Source organism: Drosophila mojavensis, unplaced genomic scaffold (genome assembly GCF_018153725.1).
Source record: "Drosophila mojavensis isolate 15081-1352.22 unplaced genomic scaffold, ASM1815372v1 contig_136, whole genome shotgun sequence".
NCBI classification, from domain to species: domain Eukaryota; kingdom Metazoa; phylum Arthropoda; class Insecta; order Diptera; family Drosophilidae; genus Drosophila; species Drosophila mojavensis.
The window spans coordinates 7,350,846-7,367,821 of NW_025318667.1; the positions used below are offsets into that span (position 1 = coordinate 7,350,846).

The following is a 16,976-nucleotide window of genomic DNA, read 5'->3' on the forward strand; positions in this document are numbered from 1 at the left end:
ATTAAAGTAAACATTTATATAGCACAAGGTATATTACGTAAGCCCGTATAAAAAGTGTAAAATTGTTTTTTTTTTTTCTTTACGTTGTTTGTTTTTGTTTTTGTTTTTTTTTATAAAAGTTACAAATGTTCATATAAAAATAGATATACATACATATAAAAAAATAAAGTCAAATAGTAATACACGCACGCACCCACATACACACACACACACGCACACAAATACACACATCTGCGACATACCCTAGAAGAAAAGATAAACAAAAAACAAAATATGAGAATGATAGAAAAATGAGAAAACTTTGCTATTTATGGCAGTTATAATAAAAACTTGCAACAAAATATCAGATAAACATATAACTCTATATATATAGAGAGAGAAAGAGAGAGAGTTGGGCTGTTTAGTGTTATGCTTCACAGGGTATGTCCATATCGATCATATGTCATTTTGTGTTTCTTCTTTTCATTTGATACAAAAAACAGAACTTATAAACTAATTAAAAAACTTAATGTCAGAGGATTTTATCTAACTTATTTTTTTTTTTGACTTTCTTCTTTTTATGGTTTTTTGTTTTTGGTTTTGTTTTGTTTTCGTTTGTTTCTTTATATATAGTATATGTGTATAACAATTGGAAAACAATTAGTTTAGAAATTCTAAAAAGGATCTCGTCTCTAGTTGTTAATGTTCTTTAATGTCGTGCTTTAAATGTTAATATATAGATATATGTCTATATATCTATGCCTAAATAAACTTTCACAATTACTATGCATATATATATATATATATATATATAGTACACATATATATATATATATAAATATAGATAATATGTGAATAACAAAATAAATATGTCTACATACACACACATGCCCTATAAGAATATATATATATATATATCTACATACATATATATACATAAAGATATATATATATATATATATATATATACATATATACATATATGCACATCAAATCAAGTACAGAGCATTACATATTTCTATATACACTATCTATTCCATTTTGTATATTTTCTGCTTATTTGTTGCTTGAGAGTTGCTTTTGTCTGTTGGCTGTTGTTTGGTAATACATGCTGGGGCCCCTGCTTAAGATGGGTTTACAGTTGGGTTACACCGACACTTGCTGCATATATACACGCATACAGTTGTATATACCTATATAGATATATACATATACATGATATACATCTGTCTGCTTATATATATGTATGTATCTCTCTCTCTCCAATGGCATTCGTTTCGTTCCCCTTATCGCCTCCCAGCCAGCACATATTCCACTCCGACTTGCTTTTTACATATATATATATATATATATATGTATATATATACCTATATATATATGTATAGACCTTTCTTGCTCTAGTTAATTTTTTTGATTGGGCCAGCCTGCTGTTGACCCGTTTAACATTTATATCTAGTTACAGTTAAGATGACTTTGGCCGCTTGCTTTTCCTTTTGCTTTTACTTTTGCTTTTTCGTTTGCTTTTGCTGTTGCTGTTGCTGTTGCTTTGAACACTTGTCGCCATCGTCTTTTTGTTTTTATTTTTTATTGCATTTCCGGTTAGCGTCGATTTCTCGTCTATGATGATTTGTTGTCGCGGTGCTTTCAGCTGCTTCTAGTTGGCCACCAGCAGCTGCTGATAGGTGGAGCCGCTGCCATAGAACGAGCTGAGCCCATCGATCAGTTTGCTATTATTGCTATTGTTGCTAGTATTGCTGGCAGCTGCCGTGTTGCTGCTGTCCGGCTGATTGTTGGCCGCCGTAGCCGATGGGGCTGCTGTTGCTGCGAGGCTGGCGGACGATACGCCTGGCTGAGGGATGTTGTTGGTGTTGTTGTTGCTGTTGTTGCTGCTGCTGCTGTTACTGTCGCTGCTGCTGTTGGCCACGTTGCCGGCAATGCCAGCTGTGGGCGTGGCTATTGGACTATTATCGGTGGACGATTCGCCAGTAGCGACGCCAACAGCTGAATTGGGCGACTCCTCGATGCCAACGATGACGCTGCAATCCGTATCCAGGCCGAAGCAGCTATCGCTGCTGTTGGCATGCTCCAAATGCTGTTGCTGCTGTTGCTGTTGCTGTTGCTGTTGCTGCTGAAGATGATGATGATGTTGCTGCTGTTGGTGGTGCTGCTGCTGCTGATTGATCATAGTGGCGCCTGCGGCATTGGCATTCACATTGACATGTCCATTGCTAAAGTAACACGGTTCCAGGTAAGTACTGAAGCTATTGCTGCCAGCAGCAGCTGCTCCTCCATTGTTGGCGACTGCTGCAGCTGCTGCTGCTGCTGCGGCGGCGGCGGCGGCTGCTGCTGCTGCTGTTGCTCCACCTGCAGCTCCAAACAGTCCGAGATTGCCAGAATCCGCATTAAAATGATTCTCGTATAGGCCACGCTGTCCATTGTATTGCGGATACAGGCCCATCGAAATGTTTGAATAGTAAAATGGATCGGCTGCAGTTGGTGGTGCGACGTTCGGTGCGTTGCCCTGATTGCCAGCCAAGGTCAGGGGATTCGGCGAGAGGGAGCGAGCGGGCGATACGGCATCCAGGCCACCGAATGCCGATGCCGAGGAGCCGCCAACGGTGTGGCCATGGTGCATCTGCTGCTGCATCGCACGCTGTTTGATATAGTTGGAGAACTCAGTGGGCGACATGCGATACGAGCTGCTGTACGAGATGAACGAATCAATTAATGCACATATACATATATATATACTCTATCCATCAGTCTCTCCTACCTGTTGGTACGCTTGGAGCTAGTCTTCAGTTTGGTGCTGCCGAACTTCGTCTGGGCAAAGGTGGCCGTGGTGAATGTGAGCGGTGCCTGGGCGGCGCGCTGCACAAAGCCCGCGCCACCGGCGGTGGCTGTAGCATTGGCTGTGGCTGCATTGCTGCTGCTGCTGCCCGAGAGACTTCCGCCACCGTTGGAGCCAGCAGCAGCGGCACCGCCACCGCCACCGGCGCCGCTGCCGCCGCCATTGGGATTCGGGCTGCCCTTGTAGGTGGGCGAGCCACTCGAGGCGGCCGAGTGTGGCGACGAGCCGGACGACGGCAATGGCAGCGGCAGCGGCAATGGCAATGGCAGCGGCAACGGCAATGGCAATGCCTTGGGACTTAAGCTCAGGTTATTCATGGTCGTGTTGACCACATCGATGGGACGGAAGCACTGAGCCTCCGGATTGAACGTTTTGGTAACTTCACGATCGGCCGAATGGCTGTCCTCGGGATTATCATTGTTCTCCGTATAGAGTATCTGAAAGGGAAATACCATTACTTATTAAGAGAGAAACAGACAGACAGAGAGAGAGAGAGTGTCTCACCTTAACAGCGCCCTTTTCGCCTATGCGATAGGACACCTCGCCGGGATCCACCCAGACGGACAGCTCGTTGGGCAAATTCTCAAGTATATCGGTTATGGGTACGCCGCTCTCGCGCGCCGCACGAGCCAGCACCGAATCAATGGGATCGCCAGTTTTGAGACAGCGGTACGCCGAGCCCTATAAAGGAGAAATATTAATTATATATGATATATGATAATAATATATGATATATGATATATGATAGATGATAGATGATAGACGATAGATGATAGATGATAGATTATAGATGATAGATGATAGATGATAGATGATAGATGATAGATTATAGATGATAGATGATAGATGATAGATGATAGATTATAGATTATAGATGATAGATGATAGATGATAGATGATAGACGATAGATGATAGATGACAGATTATAGATGATAGATGATAGATGATAGATTATAGATTATAGATTATAGATTATAGATGATAGATGATAGATGATAGATGATAGATGATAGATGATAGATGATAGATGATAGATGATAGATGATAGATGATAGATGATAGATGATAAATGATAGATGATAAATGATAGATGATAGATGATAGATGATGAATGATGGATGATGGATGATGGATGATGGATGATAGATGATAGATTATAGATTATAGATTATAGATTATAGATTATAGATTATAGATTATAGATTATAGATTATAGATTATAGATTATAGATTATAGATTATAGATTATAGATGATAGATGATAGATGATAGATGATAGATGATAGATGATAGATGATAGATTATAGATTATATGGATGGATATATGATGGATGATAGATGATAGATAATAGATGATAGACGATGAATGATGGCTGTTAATTATCTTTTTAAACTCACCTTGAAAGGCTTCTCTGGGTACCAGTGTCCTTGGAACTTGTCGCGCAACGCCTTCTCTAGTTCCTCCCCGAATATGTTCACACGACGTCTCGGCAATTTGTTGTACAGATACGAAATGACAAAATTCAACGCCACTTGTATTTCAATATGCATTTTGATGGCCGCCCCCAGACTCCGCAAGCTTGTTGTTGTTACACGATCGACGTTTGATCTACTATATATATATGCATTTATAAATATATATACATAAAGGTATATATATATATATATTTACAAGCTATATATATGTATATAGTTGTATAACATATATATAGAGATATTTATGTAACTCTCTCTCTCTGCCTCTCTTCAGACAAAATTCAAATTTGCAACAAAAAAAAAAAAATAAAAAAAATTTGTTTAACAATAATTTTTTTTCTCCTTATGCGGGGCAGTTAATGTATTTAATTTATGCAACGGTTCACTTATTAACTTAAATTTGGAATTTTTTTATTTTGGTTTTTTGCGTTTTTCTTTAATTTATTAATTTATTTTTATTGATTTATTTTATTTATTTATTATTATTTTTTTTTTTTTCGAATAACGTTTGGGTTTTTGGCTTTCTGTTAATAATTTTTCTTCTTCTTCTTGATCTGCTTTTGTCTTTTGTTCTTGTTTGTGCCGCGCGTGTGTGTGTGTGCGTGTATGCGTGAGTAATTTGTTGACTTTTTTTTTTGTATTTTTTTGTTGTTTTTGCTTATGTCCAATGTATGTTTTCTGTTGTTGTGTATTGCACGCTGTAGTGAATATATTTATCAAACTGTTTCTCTGTGTCAAACGAGATTTGTGTGCTTTATTTTGGTTTACTAAGTGTTCCCCATTCAGTTGACGTATCGAGCATTGCTAACTAGATCTCAATATATATGCATTTATATATATATATATACATGTATGTATGTATGTATGTATGTGACTTCTGTATACCTTAAATATACATATTTGCTTATATATCTCTATGCTTGTATAGTATATTTATCTACATCTATATGTTTTGGTTGTCTATTGCTCTTGGTAGTAGTCTATTGTCTTTGACTATATTCTCTCTCTCTCTTTCTCTCTCCCTCTCTGTGTGTGCTCACAGCGATGTGCAGTGCTCATAAGAATTATATGTTTTATATTTTATGTACCTGGAAATAAAAGATAAAAATATAAATTAAATTTGTTGAACATATTGAATACATAAATAGTATATAGCAATTGTGAAAAATATAGCGAAGCATCTATACCATTGTAAATATTATTAAAACTATTATCTTAATTGATATCTTAGCAATCAAATGGATTTCCTCCCTCGGCAAATGCAAAAAAGAAACATTGAAAATTTCCTTTCGCCTTCTTAAAAATTCCATTTACATCAAAGCAATCGATTCTTTTGATGTATATTTTAGATAATCCTTTAATTTGTTGTACACTCATGGTAACAATGAAATTTCCTTAAACAAAACACAGAATAAAAAAAAAAAAGCACACACACACACACAAAAAAACGAATAAAACAAGAAATACCAAAAAACACATTAAAACAATAAAAACTAGAAAAAAAATAAATATAAAAATTTTCGGGAAGTTTACGTATTGATCAAAATGCAATCTAAAAAACGCGATACTGACGAAAAGCAACTGCGCAAGAAAAATTTTCGATTGCGCTTTAAGAAATTGGTGTTAACTGTGATGCTGAATCAGCAATGGATGGATGAACCCGAGGAGCAGGGCATCGTAATGAATGCTAAGAAGAATGTTGCATTTCTCATCAGGCAGAAGCGCAAGACCGGTGTGCTGACAGTTGCGGTAAATATGTTCGGCTTACGATATCTACGATATTCCTTTTACGATATTCCTTTTACGATATTCGATTTACGATATTCCTTTTACGATATATGATTTACGGTATTCGTTTTGTGATATACGACTTACGATATTCGGTTTAACGATATTCATTTCACAATATATACTACTTAAGATCTCTTAAATACGTATCTCCTATTTGCTTTTTTGTTTGATAGGAAAAATCATTGCTGCGAACTCCCCATGCGAACCGCACTGTAGAGGAGCGTAAGAAACTCTGCCTGATTGTAGCTGCTCTGCCGTGCTTCTCAAATTTTCCTCCAGTAAGTGTTTGCCTAGTAGCATATCGATATACCAGTTACCAGTACAAAGTGCGCCTACAGAAACTACGAGTCCGGCTAATACCGTATTTAAAGTTCGCCAACTATGGAGAAGATCGAATGTTAATACGACAAAATGATGTACCGATTACGGTTTACTTCATGATATCTGGCGAGGTTGAAATGAGGAAAAACATCTACGATAAGGTGTGTCCATAATAAGTATGCATTGCAAAACAGCTGAGCAATAAATTATCATATATTTCTCTTTATATTCCTATCTATATCTATAAATTTGTCCTAATATTCGTATAGGTGTTTCTTTTTTCTCTCATTCTATTGACTAACTTTCTCTCCCTCTCCTGTTTTCCATGCCTTCGATCTCACTCTCTATCTCCTTCTTTCTCCAGTTCTTTATTTACATCTTTTCTTTTATTAATTTTCCCTCGTTTGATCTTCTCACTACCGTTTTCTTTCCCTTGTCATCTGCCCTCTTCTCTGTCACCCTCTGAAACCTTTCGCTTCTTTCTTCACCTTCTTCACGTGTCACCTTCCGTGTCCTTTCCTTTTCTATTCTACCCTATCTTTCTCTCTCCATCTTTATCCTATCTCCCTTACTGTACCACATTTCTATCACTACCCATATATATTTCCATATCTCTTAATCTCATCCCACCAGTCTCTTTAACTAAGAGAGATGGAGAGAGAAAGAGAGAGAGCGGGAAAGCTTACATAGCTTGACATTCAAAGTAAATCCCTTGACCCGGCAAACATTCAGGGTCATTCTAGGATTTTCTGACTGTAATTATCTCACAATAATTTACGTTTACTAGGCCACAAAGAAAGTGACCATGGTCTCCGAGGCAATTGTGGGCGTGGGCGATGTCATAGGCGACGTGGCAATGCTCGAGGACTGCCTGCGACTGAACACTTATGTAACGCTAAGTAAGTGCTGAGACTCGGAAATGGCAACGATGATAAAATCTCAGACTAAACGCCCATTTCTATTTCGTAGCGCCCTGTGAGGTTCTCTACATAACCGACGATGAGTTCAGAAGTGTTTTGGGTAAATTCATGAGAAAACAATGGCAGCAAAAAAAAGCGGCAATACGCTCGTTAAACTATTTCAATTATTTCAATGAAGACCAGGTTACGAATATAAATTATATATATAATCAGATATATGTATGTGATATGTATGAATATATGTTTCAGGTTGTGCGAGCATGCGCCTATTGCCAGCTGGAGCAGTATGATCCACTGCACTCGATCTATTCGGAGGACAGGGGAGCTGTCAGCTGTGTTCACTTCATATTGAGCGGCGAGTGCGTTGTCTTACAGTGCCTTAAAGTGATCGTGAGTACAGATGCGAGTGTATATAGTATATATATATATTCCTCTCTATTCTATCTGTTGGATAACAATATTGTTTTTGCCATGTCACGCGGTTAGCGAGTCATCAAATCGGATGGCACAAGAACGTATGAATTGGTCGCTGTTAAGGAGAAGGAACAGGATATTTTTGTCAATCCAACAAAATCGGCCCGATCATTCAATAGCTCATTCCTCGACGAAGCCCAAAGGAAGGATAAACATTTATCTGAATCGGAGTTCAATCTCGCTGATCTACTGGCATCGTCATCGGACCTCAACGACGAGGAGTCTAGACTGCAAAGAAAAGCGGTATTGATGTCTTATTTCGAGTTATTGAACTCATCGTTGCATCTAAATTGATTATACAATTGCAGAAGCGTAAAACGGGTCTGCGAGAAATTGAAATTGCTTGTGGACTTGCCACTGGCACCTCAGTGAATACAAGTAAAAAGAAGTTACGCGGCTCCTCCAGGCGAATAACAACAATGAAATTCAAGCATTCAATGAGTAATATTTGGAAAGTGGACTTCGAGGACGACGAAGAGGATATGGTTGTCTTTATTGAAGAGGATGATGATAAGTCACTCAAGGACGAAAGCGAAAGCCAAAAGAAAAGCGATCATAATTCCATCCTTCCGAATAGCTCAACAACAAAATTATCCAAAACTTCCTTGATAGTGGATAAACAGCCATCGAGCGAGGTGGAACTCGCCACGACCGTAATCGGTCCCAAGCTGAGCAGGACCAAGAACGTAACTGTTGTCGGTGCAGATGGAACCATTGCAGATGCATCGGCTTCAGGCGATTCAGACGATAGCTCAAGCTCGCTGCTGGGACTTCATATCCGCCATGAGAAGAGGAGTTTAGCAAATCTGGTTAGTTAGACTTAATCTAGGATAACAGCTCAGCTACTTATATTTATTTGAAAACAATCTTTTTTTTTTTTTTTTTTTGTTTTTGATAGCCCACAGAGACGCATTTCATAGACGTCGGCTCCTTGACCTATGGCGGTATCTTTGGCCTGGGCGAAAAAATCACCCATCGTGTCATAATGGCCCGCACCGTGGTGCAATGTCTGCTGTTGCCTCGCTATTGGCTCATGGCCGCGGAACAGAATCCGGGCCATATCTGGTTGCGACGCAAATTCTCGCTGGAAACGAATATACCGTCGCGCGAGGATCTGTTCGATCATTTCCTGAAGACGCGCCGCTGGGAGAAATTCAAGCGAGACTATGTGCAGAGCACATTGATTGAGACTAACACTAATGGTACACATCCAGAAGATATACCCATTATCTGTCGCATTGTTGAGACCACAGATGATATTTAATGCAAATCGGATGGACTTCGGTCAATCAAATTCTATGTGTGTGTGCTCAGAAGACGGTCAAGTAAATATCAGATATTCAATTTAGTGTAAAATTATGCATAGTGCTCCATTTTGGAGCACCAAGAAATTGACGGTTCTATGTGAAATCCAGTCCGATGCAATAAATGTACTAAATTTCCTGACCAAACGACTTTTCCTAAGTGAAACAGTTATAAAATCGTTAGGTCTACATCATCGCGGCGAATGCATTTAAAATGTTAAAATCAAGAAATGAATTCAATATCCTGACTACGTTACGTCTAAAATTTCCTGACTATAGGCATTTTTGTTCATAAGGGAAACCGTTAAAGTCCTCATTTTATTTACTATAAATCAATTCAAATTCTGGATTCTGCTTAAAGCCAATCAATTGACTAATTAAGTCTTTGTTATTTCTCACGCTAATTGCCCGTCCCCGGTTTCTTCCATTCAATGAATATTTTAAAAGCTCATAAAAAACGGCCTCTACTTGCACTTATGTATATATACACACACACACACACACACACGGATAGCTAGCTACGTCATTCAGTTGCAGACAAGTGCCCAATACACTGCACCTAAATGTCAGCCGCGAATATAGGTTAACCATGGTCATCCCAAAGAGAGCAGCAAAAAACTAGTCCAGGCGAGAGCGAAAGCCGAACTGCATGTTCGTAATTGGGGCAAAGACGAGAGCGAACACCGAAAGAGCAAAGAACAAATAGCGAATGTTGTTGTTGTTGCTCCTTTTTTCTTTTTTGTTGCTCGGCTGCAGTTCATAATTGGAGCAGCGACGTATACGGACGAAAGAGCAAAGAGCAAAAGCTACGGTTGTTGTCGTTGTTGTTGCTGTTGTTCTTGTTGCTCAAATTGCTTGTGCGTATGCGCAATGACATTTAAAGCGCTACACATACACAAGCACACCGATATGCATGGCGATACATATACACATGTATTTATACAAGTGCATGTACAGCTTAATCGCGCTTTTGCAGCTGTGTTAAATGCATTGATATATGTATGTATATTTAGCAGCACAGCTGTATGTATGTATTCGGATATATGTACTTATGTGCGTTTGCAAGTCTGCGCTCTGGCTGAAGGCCGTACGACTCAAAGCTCAGCGCTATGGGAAACTTAGCTTAATAATAGCCACGCACACACACACACAATTACACAGACGAAGGCGAGCCAAAGGCAAGCATGGTAAACATCGATGCGCGAATACCCTATGATATTTAATGATATGAAAAACCGTCAGAAAATCAGTAAATTATGAAGTTGTATATAATAAATTGTACAAGTTTCAACTTAACGAATTTTTCCTTATCAATACTCAGCTATGGCATGTGTGCATGTATGTATATATGTATTATATATAACTGAAATCACTTACGTGATATCTTATTAGCGATAAGAGCCAATTATAATTACTTATAGATTACTCATTGCTGAAGTGGTGCTTCAGGAAATACTTTATATGATTACAAATTTTCAATTGTACATAGCATACTAATAGATACATGTGTGCTTATGAATTATAAAATTTATATTATTGTATATATTTCATATATGTAGATATATTGCATACTCAATGATCTAAGTCTATGATTAAGCTGAAGAAAAGCTACTGACATATTAATAGATGTTACAAGTACTAGAAGTATATGCGAAAATTTCTTCCAAGAGAGCTTAATTCCAGCTTAACATTTAGCTAGAACAGAAATAGGGTACAGCATACATACATATGTACATATGTATGTACTTATGTACAAATATTACACTTTGCATGTGTTTATATGTATCTATGAATAGGCTTGCTTGCTTGTGTATGTGTGTGAATTTGTGTGAACTTGAAAAAGCTCAATTTTCACTTTTATGGACATGTAGGTACATGTCGCTACATAAGATGCAGACAAATCTCCTTGGCGTAGTGCAATACAGAGAGTTGCCAGATGGTCGTAATTAATAAAGCCCCTCTGGGTAGGCAACATCCGGATGTTGACAGCTCATTATTGTTTATTTATATACTGAGATACACACGCACACACACAGACACATACCTCCCCCAATGTATGATAAGGTGTGTCTGTGTGTGTATGTACTCTATGCATGTGTGCAGAGTTAGGTCAAAGTGGCATCGCCATACCTTTTAAATCAACCTTTAAAACTGGTGGCCCAGATTTTATTGATTTTTATTGTGTGGCAAAGAGCAGCCGACAACGGCAACGGCAACGGCGATGGCGACAACGACGACGACGACGACGACGTTGACGCCGCTGAAAGAGTGCGACAAGGAGAGCGAGAGCGAGAGAGCGACGGCTGAGAGCTGAGCGAGCGAGGCGCAGATGTTGTTGTGTTTACTTTTACATGGCATTTAATGCTGGCTGGAAGCGTGTTCATCATCATCAACAACATCATCATCATCCATGGAGGGATGCTTGCTGGGTGGGGGTGGGCGGCTTCCTTTTGGTTTCTTGATGATAATTATCTGCTTGGTTGCTGTGTGCAACAAATTGTCAAAATGCTTTTGAATGTCCAAATATACTTCAAGCGAAATGTATTTATAGACCCAACGGACTTCAAAGCTATGTATGCATGTAACCATATACAGTGAAAGCTCTGTTGAGCGGACACCCATACTACCATATATACATACATACATGCATACATTATATGCACATATACATACACACACATTTGTCTTCTATCTGTGAAATAAGAAAGAGATTTAGCACAGCGGCTTAGAAATTGAAATTTCCAATGCCAGCTTATTCTAGTTTCTATGGATTTATTTATTATTTCTTTTTGCGAGTTGAAAAGGAATTATTCTCGTTTGTTGATTTTTCCTGCCAATAATTGCATCAAATACGAAAGCAATAAAAGAAATAGATTGAAGATAAAAAGTAATATCCGTGTAACGGAACTTGTTCGTCAATTGAGCTTTCACTGTATCTGCTGGCATAGCAAAAGCCTTCCCCCCCTTTGGTCATATGATGGGTTGGTTTTCAAGGAAAAGGTTCCCCATGACCGAACTCAAAGTTCCCATCATTTTATCAGCTTATCTTTTCAATTAAATTGTTAAGTTTTTTCATGGGCCATAAAAAAAAACAAAAAACAAAAAAACAAAAACAAAAAACAAAAAACAAACAAAAAAAAATTATTAATGAAATGCTTGTAAATGAAAAATTAATTAATTAAAAGTTCAAATCTTTCATAAAACAAATTCAATTAATTTAATTGAAAATACATTTTTGTTGGATCCACATTTGTTTTAAGGTTTCAATTTATTGAGAGCCTTGAATGGAAATTTCATTTAATAATATAATTCCCATGTCTTTCCCTTGCAATTCTCTCATTTCTTTGCTGTTTTTATGCTGTTTTATTTTTATACCCTGTAGGCATTAAAAATGTATAAGAAAGGCTATGATCATTCCGAGACATTTTTGCTATATTATATATGCTCTTGTAGTATATCTCCTTATATATTGGTGCGATAATAATTATATAATAATTATATAAATATATATTATATTATATCAGACGTTCAATATATATCGAATATTTATGTATAGTAACTGCATACAGGGTATTGACTAGCTGATCATTGACTTCGATTCTTGTTTGCGTAATTTGTTGTTGTTCTTGTTGGTGGTCTAGAAACTTTTACAGCATTACCGTTATGTGGCATATAGCATATTGTGGCGTAGGGCACGACAAAGTGCTTTCAAATGGGTTGGCTTTGGAATTGCGTGATATTATGGCATTGTTCGTGCAGTCAATTAAAAGTGTTAGAGTTTGTTGTTGTCATTGTCATTGTTGTTGTTATGTTTGTTGTTGTTGCTGCCGTTGTCATTGCCGTTGCTTTCTGGTTTCTTCAATTAGATAGCTTTAAGTTAATTAACTCTTAAGCCGTCGATTATGAATACGCCGTGATAATGGGAAGGTAAGGCAAGGCATATGCCACACTCCTATCGCTAGATGTCTACGGATCTAAATATCTGAGTGGCCTTCGGATAGCTTGTTTGTCGATAATTAGAGCGTACGTAAAACCATATTGGTATATACATACATATGTACATACATACATACATACATACATACATACATACATATGTATATGCACTATACAGACTAATGACTATGTATGTTGTAAGCTTGCATGTCTGTATATAAAGTGGGAGGACGTATTTCTTGTTGTTGTTGCCTTTTCTGTTTTGTTATTCTTGTTTGTTTCTTTATGCTGCCAATAATATGTGTAATCCAGTTCACATGTCAGTGTCAGAAAGAGTTGTTGTTGTTGTTGTTACATCACGCTGACTATGCACGTATGTGCATATATACATATGTATGTATGCGTGTGTGTTTGCACAGTTGTTATTGCAGTATTGAACAACTGTTCGAATTCCCTTGCCCTAACTGTTCTTCTGCAGCTGACACTAAACTCTCAACAGAGAGCAATTGGCGATTACATAAATACAAATAAATGGCAAATGTGATGTACTAATACCAACATACATATGCATATACATATGTATGTATATTTATATTTACTTATGCATGTATGTGTGCATTTGTGCAGCTGATTTTTTTGTTCATTTAGCTTGCCAATAAATTTCACTGTTTTTGTTTTTCAACCTTTTCGTTGTTTATCTTTAGCGTTGCACTTTCGCATTTACATATTTTACATGACTTTTATATGCATGTCTAAGTACATACATATGTGTATGTGTGTGTTAATTTTCACTTACACCAAAGAAAAAGAAACAGTTAAGCGTAAGCCTTTTTTCTATTCATTGCATAATTCCTTTTAGGTTATTCGCTGTTTAGCACATCTTTAAAAATTGAGTGGACACAGAGCACACACACACACACATTCATACAGCTACATTCACACACACACGCGCGCGCGCACATAAGCACCTGATCGTGTACTTAATATTATAAAATCGTAAATACACTAAATTATTTTTCACTAGATATGATGGGAAATATTTTTCACTGACTCGTCTCAACATTGAGCAGCGTTTGCCTCTCATTTGCCCCCGAAGAGCATGTACCACACTAACACAAATGCAAAGGCGGGCAGGCACGCACACATACACCCTAAGAGAGGCGTAAGCTACGACAGCTCACGCTGCTCTGCTCCCACTTACGCATTCTCACAAGCGGCTGTCGCTTATTTACGTTTTGCTGTATTTTCTGTAAAGCTCTCTACCCCGCCGCTCTCTCCTACATCTGGCAGGAGTAACGGCAACATCGTCATCATCAGCAGGCAGGCAAAAAATTTGCTGAAGACAATTTGGCATAACAACACAAAACAGCTGACAGCCTTTGCATGTGTTTACATCTGCGTGCGTGCGTATAATATGGCAGTATCTGTGTCTGTGCCTGTGTGTGTCTGGCTGTGTGCGTGTTCTGTATGTGCTTTTGAGCATATTTTGTTCAGAGCTTTACCACTGTGTCTCCGTAAATTTCTATCAATTTGCCACAATTAAAATGGTTTTGCTCGTACAATTTTGTTATTATTATCGCAGCTTGTTGTTGTCAATAACAAAATGCACGCACGTTATTATTGGCAAATATCGTATTGGAAAACAGCTGATGTTATTCAACATTAAATACAATGGGAACTGTTCGCTGCTGCTAATTTTGTCTGCTTTTGTGTGCTTACATACATACACACAATAAACATGCACACATACATATGTATGTACATGTGTGCGTATATGTGTAGGTACGAATGTACCTACTATAAGTGACAGCAAAACTAAAGCACATGATTTTTTATCTCTGCACACATGAAAATTGAAATGACAAATACGTAAATATGAACAACTGTAGATATGTAGTTATGTATATCTGAACATATGTATATATGTATCGCATCTAACATTTGTAGAGATATTTATGCATAAATCGTATACGAATTTATATACATACATACATTCGTACGCTGTGCATAAATACATGCATACATACGTATGTATACGTATGTACATATATATCTATGCATGTTAAATGACGTTTGTACACATACACATATACACTCAAGCTCACATGCATTCCGATACATGCTTATCCCCGTACATGTGTATGTAGGTACACATATTTACAAAAATTTTCAACACTGTCAAGCCACTAAAACGGATTTGTGGTTGATCGAAATCGAATCGAATACATAATAAGAGGAGTATTTAGCATTTAGTTTTCTGGTGCAGAAACATGTGTAGGATATGTACGCACGTACATATGTACATATATATGCATGTACGTATGTATGTACCTATTTACGTGTAGCTCGTCGAGTCTCGTAGCAGCTAACAGCTGAGTGCAGACTATGACGACAAATTGCTGCCAGAAACGAGAGCAGGCCATAAGTGAGCGGGAGAGCATGAGAGGACGCACTTGTTTTATTCATTTGATTTTCAATATGTACGTATGCATGTGTGTAGGTGTAGGTGTTGCTGTTGGTGTGTGTGTGTGTGTGTGTTTGTGTGCTGCTGCGCACGGGAAACAAATACGTAAAAAATAACTTAGAGGCAACAACAGCACTTGGCTGATGGAACGTGTCCGCATTCATTTTGGCTCGAGGGGTTGCGCGGGATGTTGAGTGATGATGCGACTGAGAGTTGTGTTGAGTTGCGGGGGAGGGGGAAAGCGACAGCCTCAACAGCTGGCCGAAGCACGAACACGAGCTCCACTGGCCTACTGAGCGATAACGAAAACGAAATGGAGTCAAATCGGCAACTGATTCTGCTACAACGGGACAGGGGCAAGGAGAGCGACAGGGACAGGGACATTCGGACTCGAAATTTGTGTACTCTATGTATCTCAATGCGTTTTGTTGTCGTTTTCTAGTTATCGCACACTGTCTATGTAGTGCACATGTATATGTACGTATGTATTTATATACAAGTATCTTTCACATTTACACACATCGTATGTGCATTTGTAATGCAAATTACAGTTACTTAAGAAAAAAAAATACATAAAAAAAAATATGTACTATGTGTGAGAGAAGAACGACAAACCTAACATTTAAATTTAGATTTGGATATCACAACACAATATTTGATGTATTTATTTGAGCATATACCAAATGTATTTATTATGTTGAATGACGGCTGTTGTTGTTGCTGCTGTTGCTATTATTGTTGTTGCTGTTGTTGTTGTTGTTGTTGTCGTCGTTGTTTATTACGATGGGCGAGAGTTGTCGAGTTGTGTAATACGGTTTAGTTATTATATTTGCATTGCTATTGTTCTATGTACATATATTTAAGTTAATTTTTTTTCCTAAATTTAATACCTAATTTGTTTTATTTTATTTTTATTTTTATTTTTTTTTTCGTGTGTTGTGTTTTTTTATTGTAATTTTTGTAAAACGCTCTGTCCCGTTACTTAATTGCAGCGCGCGCTACCAACGCCGTGTAGAACGTCCGTAGGTCTTGAAATCGTTGTAGTAACTGAAATGAAACTGAATTGACGCGCGAACGCGAAACTCAGTCAGCCAGCAACAAACAAATACGCGCTTGTACAACACCCACCCACACACTCATGCTACGCACTCCCAGCACACACATACACACAGGCAAACACTGGCACAATTGCATTTCTAACGATGTGCACACGATGTTCGTGCCTTTAACGAACTAGCCACACGAACGTTTGCAGTGCTCTAAGCTGTTCTCGTGCTCACACACTCTCTTCTCTCTCGCTCGCTCTCTCTCAGTTATTGTGCTTTTTCCTGACAGCTACGATGGCTAAATTTGTTTTATCATCATAATATTGTGTGCTTTTGTTGTATACGCACACACACACACACACACACACATACATACACACGCCTGCATGCATAACGCTCTGTATATGTGTATG

The 16,976-nt window shown here is 38.0% G+C and overlaps 2 protein-coding genes across 3 annotated transcripts; one reads left to right on the forward strand and one right to left on the reverse strand.

The window, feature by feature from the left end:
• Positions 1-994: 994 nt before the first annotated feature.
• LOC6586133 (box A-binding factor) lies at positions 995-16,414 on the reverse strand. 2 transcript variants are annotated; one of them, XM_032733119.2, is made up of 5 exons: positions 16,198-16,414; positions 4,230-4,443; positions 3,335-3,511; positions 2,753-3,267; positions 995-2,681 (listed from the first exon to the last, which is right to left on the reverse strand). In XM_032733119.2, exons 2-5 carry the CDS (start codon positions 4,380-4,382, stop codon positions 1,634-1,636), a joined length of 1,893 nt encoding a protein of 630 aa, XP_032589010.1. In that variant the 5' UTR covers positions 4,383-4,443; positions 16,198-16,414; the 3' UTR covers positions 995-1,633. The 2 variants fall into 2 exon arrangements, with proteins under 2 accessions (XP_032589010.1, XP_032589011.1); XM_032733120.2 differs by lacking the exon at positions 16,198-16,414 and having other exon boundaries at positions 995-2,678.
• Positions 5,636-9,264, forward strand: LOC6586134. Its single transcript, XM_002011721.4, has 9 exons — positions 5,636-6,056; positions 6,272-6,376; positions 6,437-6,580; positions 7,207-7,318; positions 7,389-7,522; positions 7,589-7,729; positions 7,826-8,056; positions 8,122-8,622; positions 8,712-9,264. Exons 1-9 carry the CDS (start codon positions 5,853-5,855, stop codon positions 9,075-9,077), a joined length of 1,938 nt encoding a protein of 645 aa, XP_002011757.1. The 5' UTR covers positions 5,636-5,852; the 3' UTR covers positions 9,078-9,264.
• Positions 16,415-16,976: the final 562 nt, after the last annotated feature.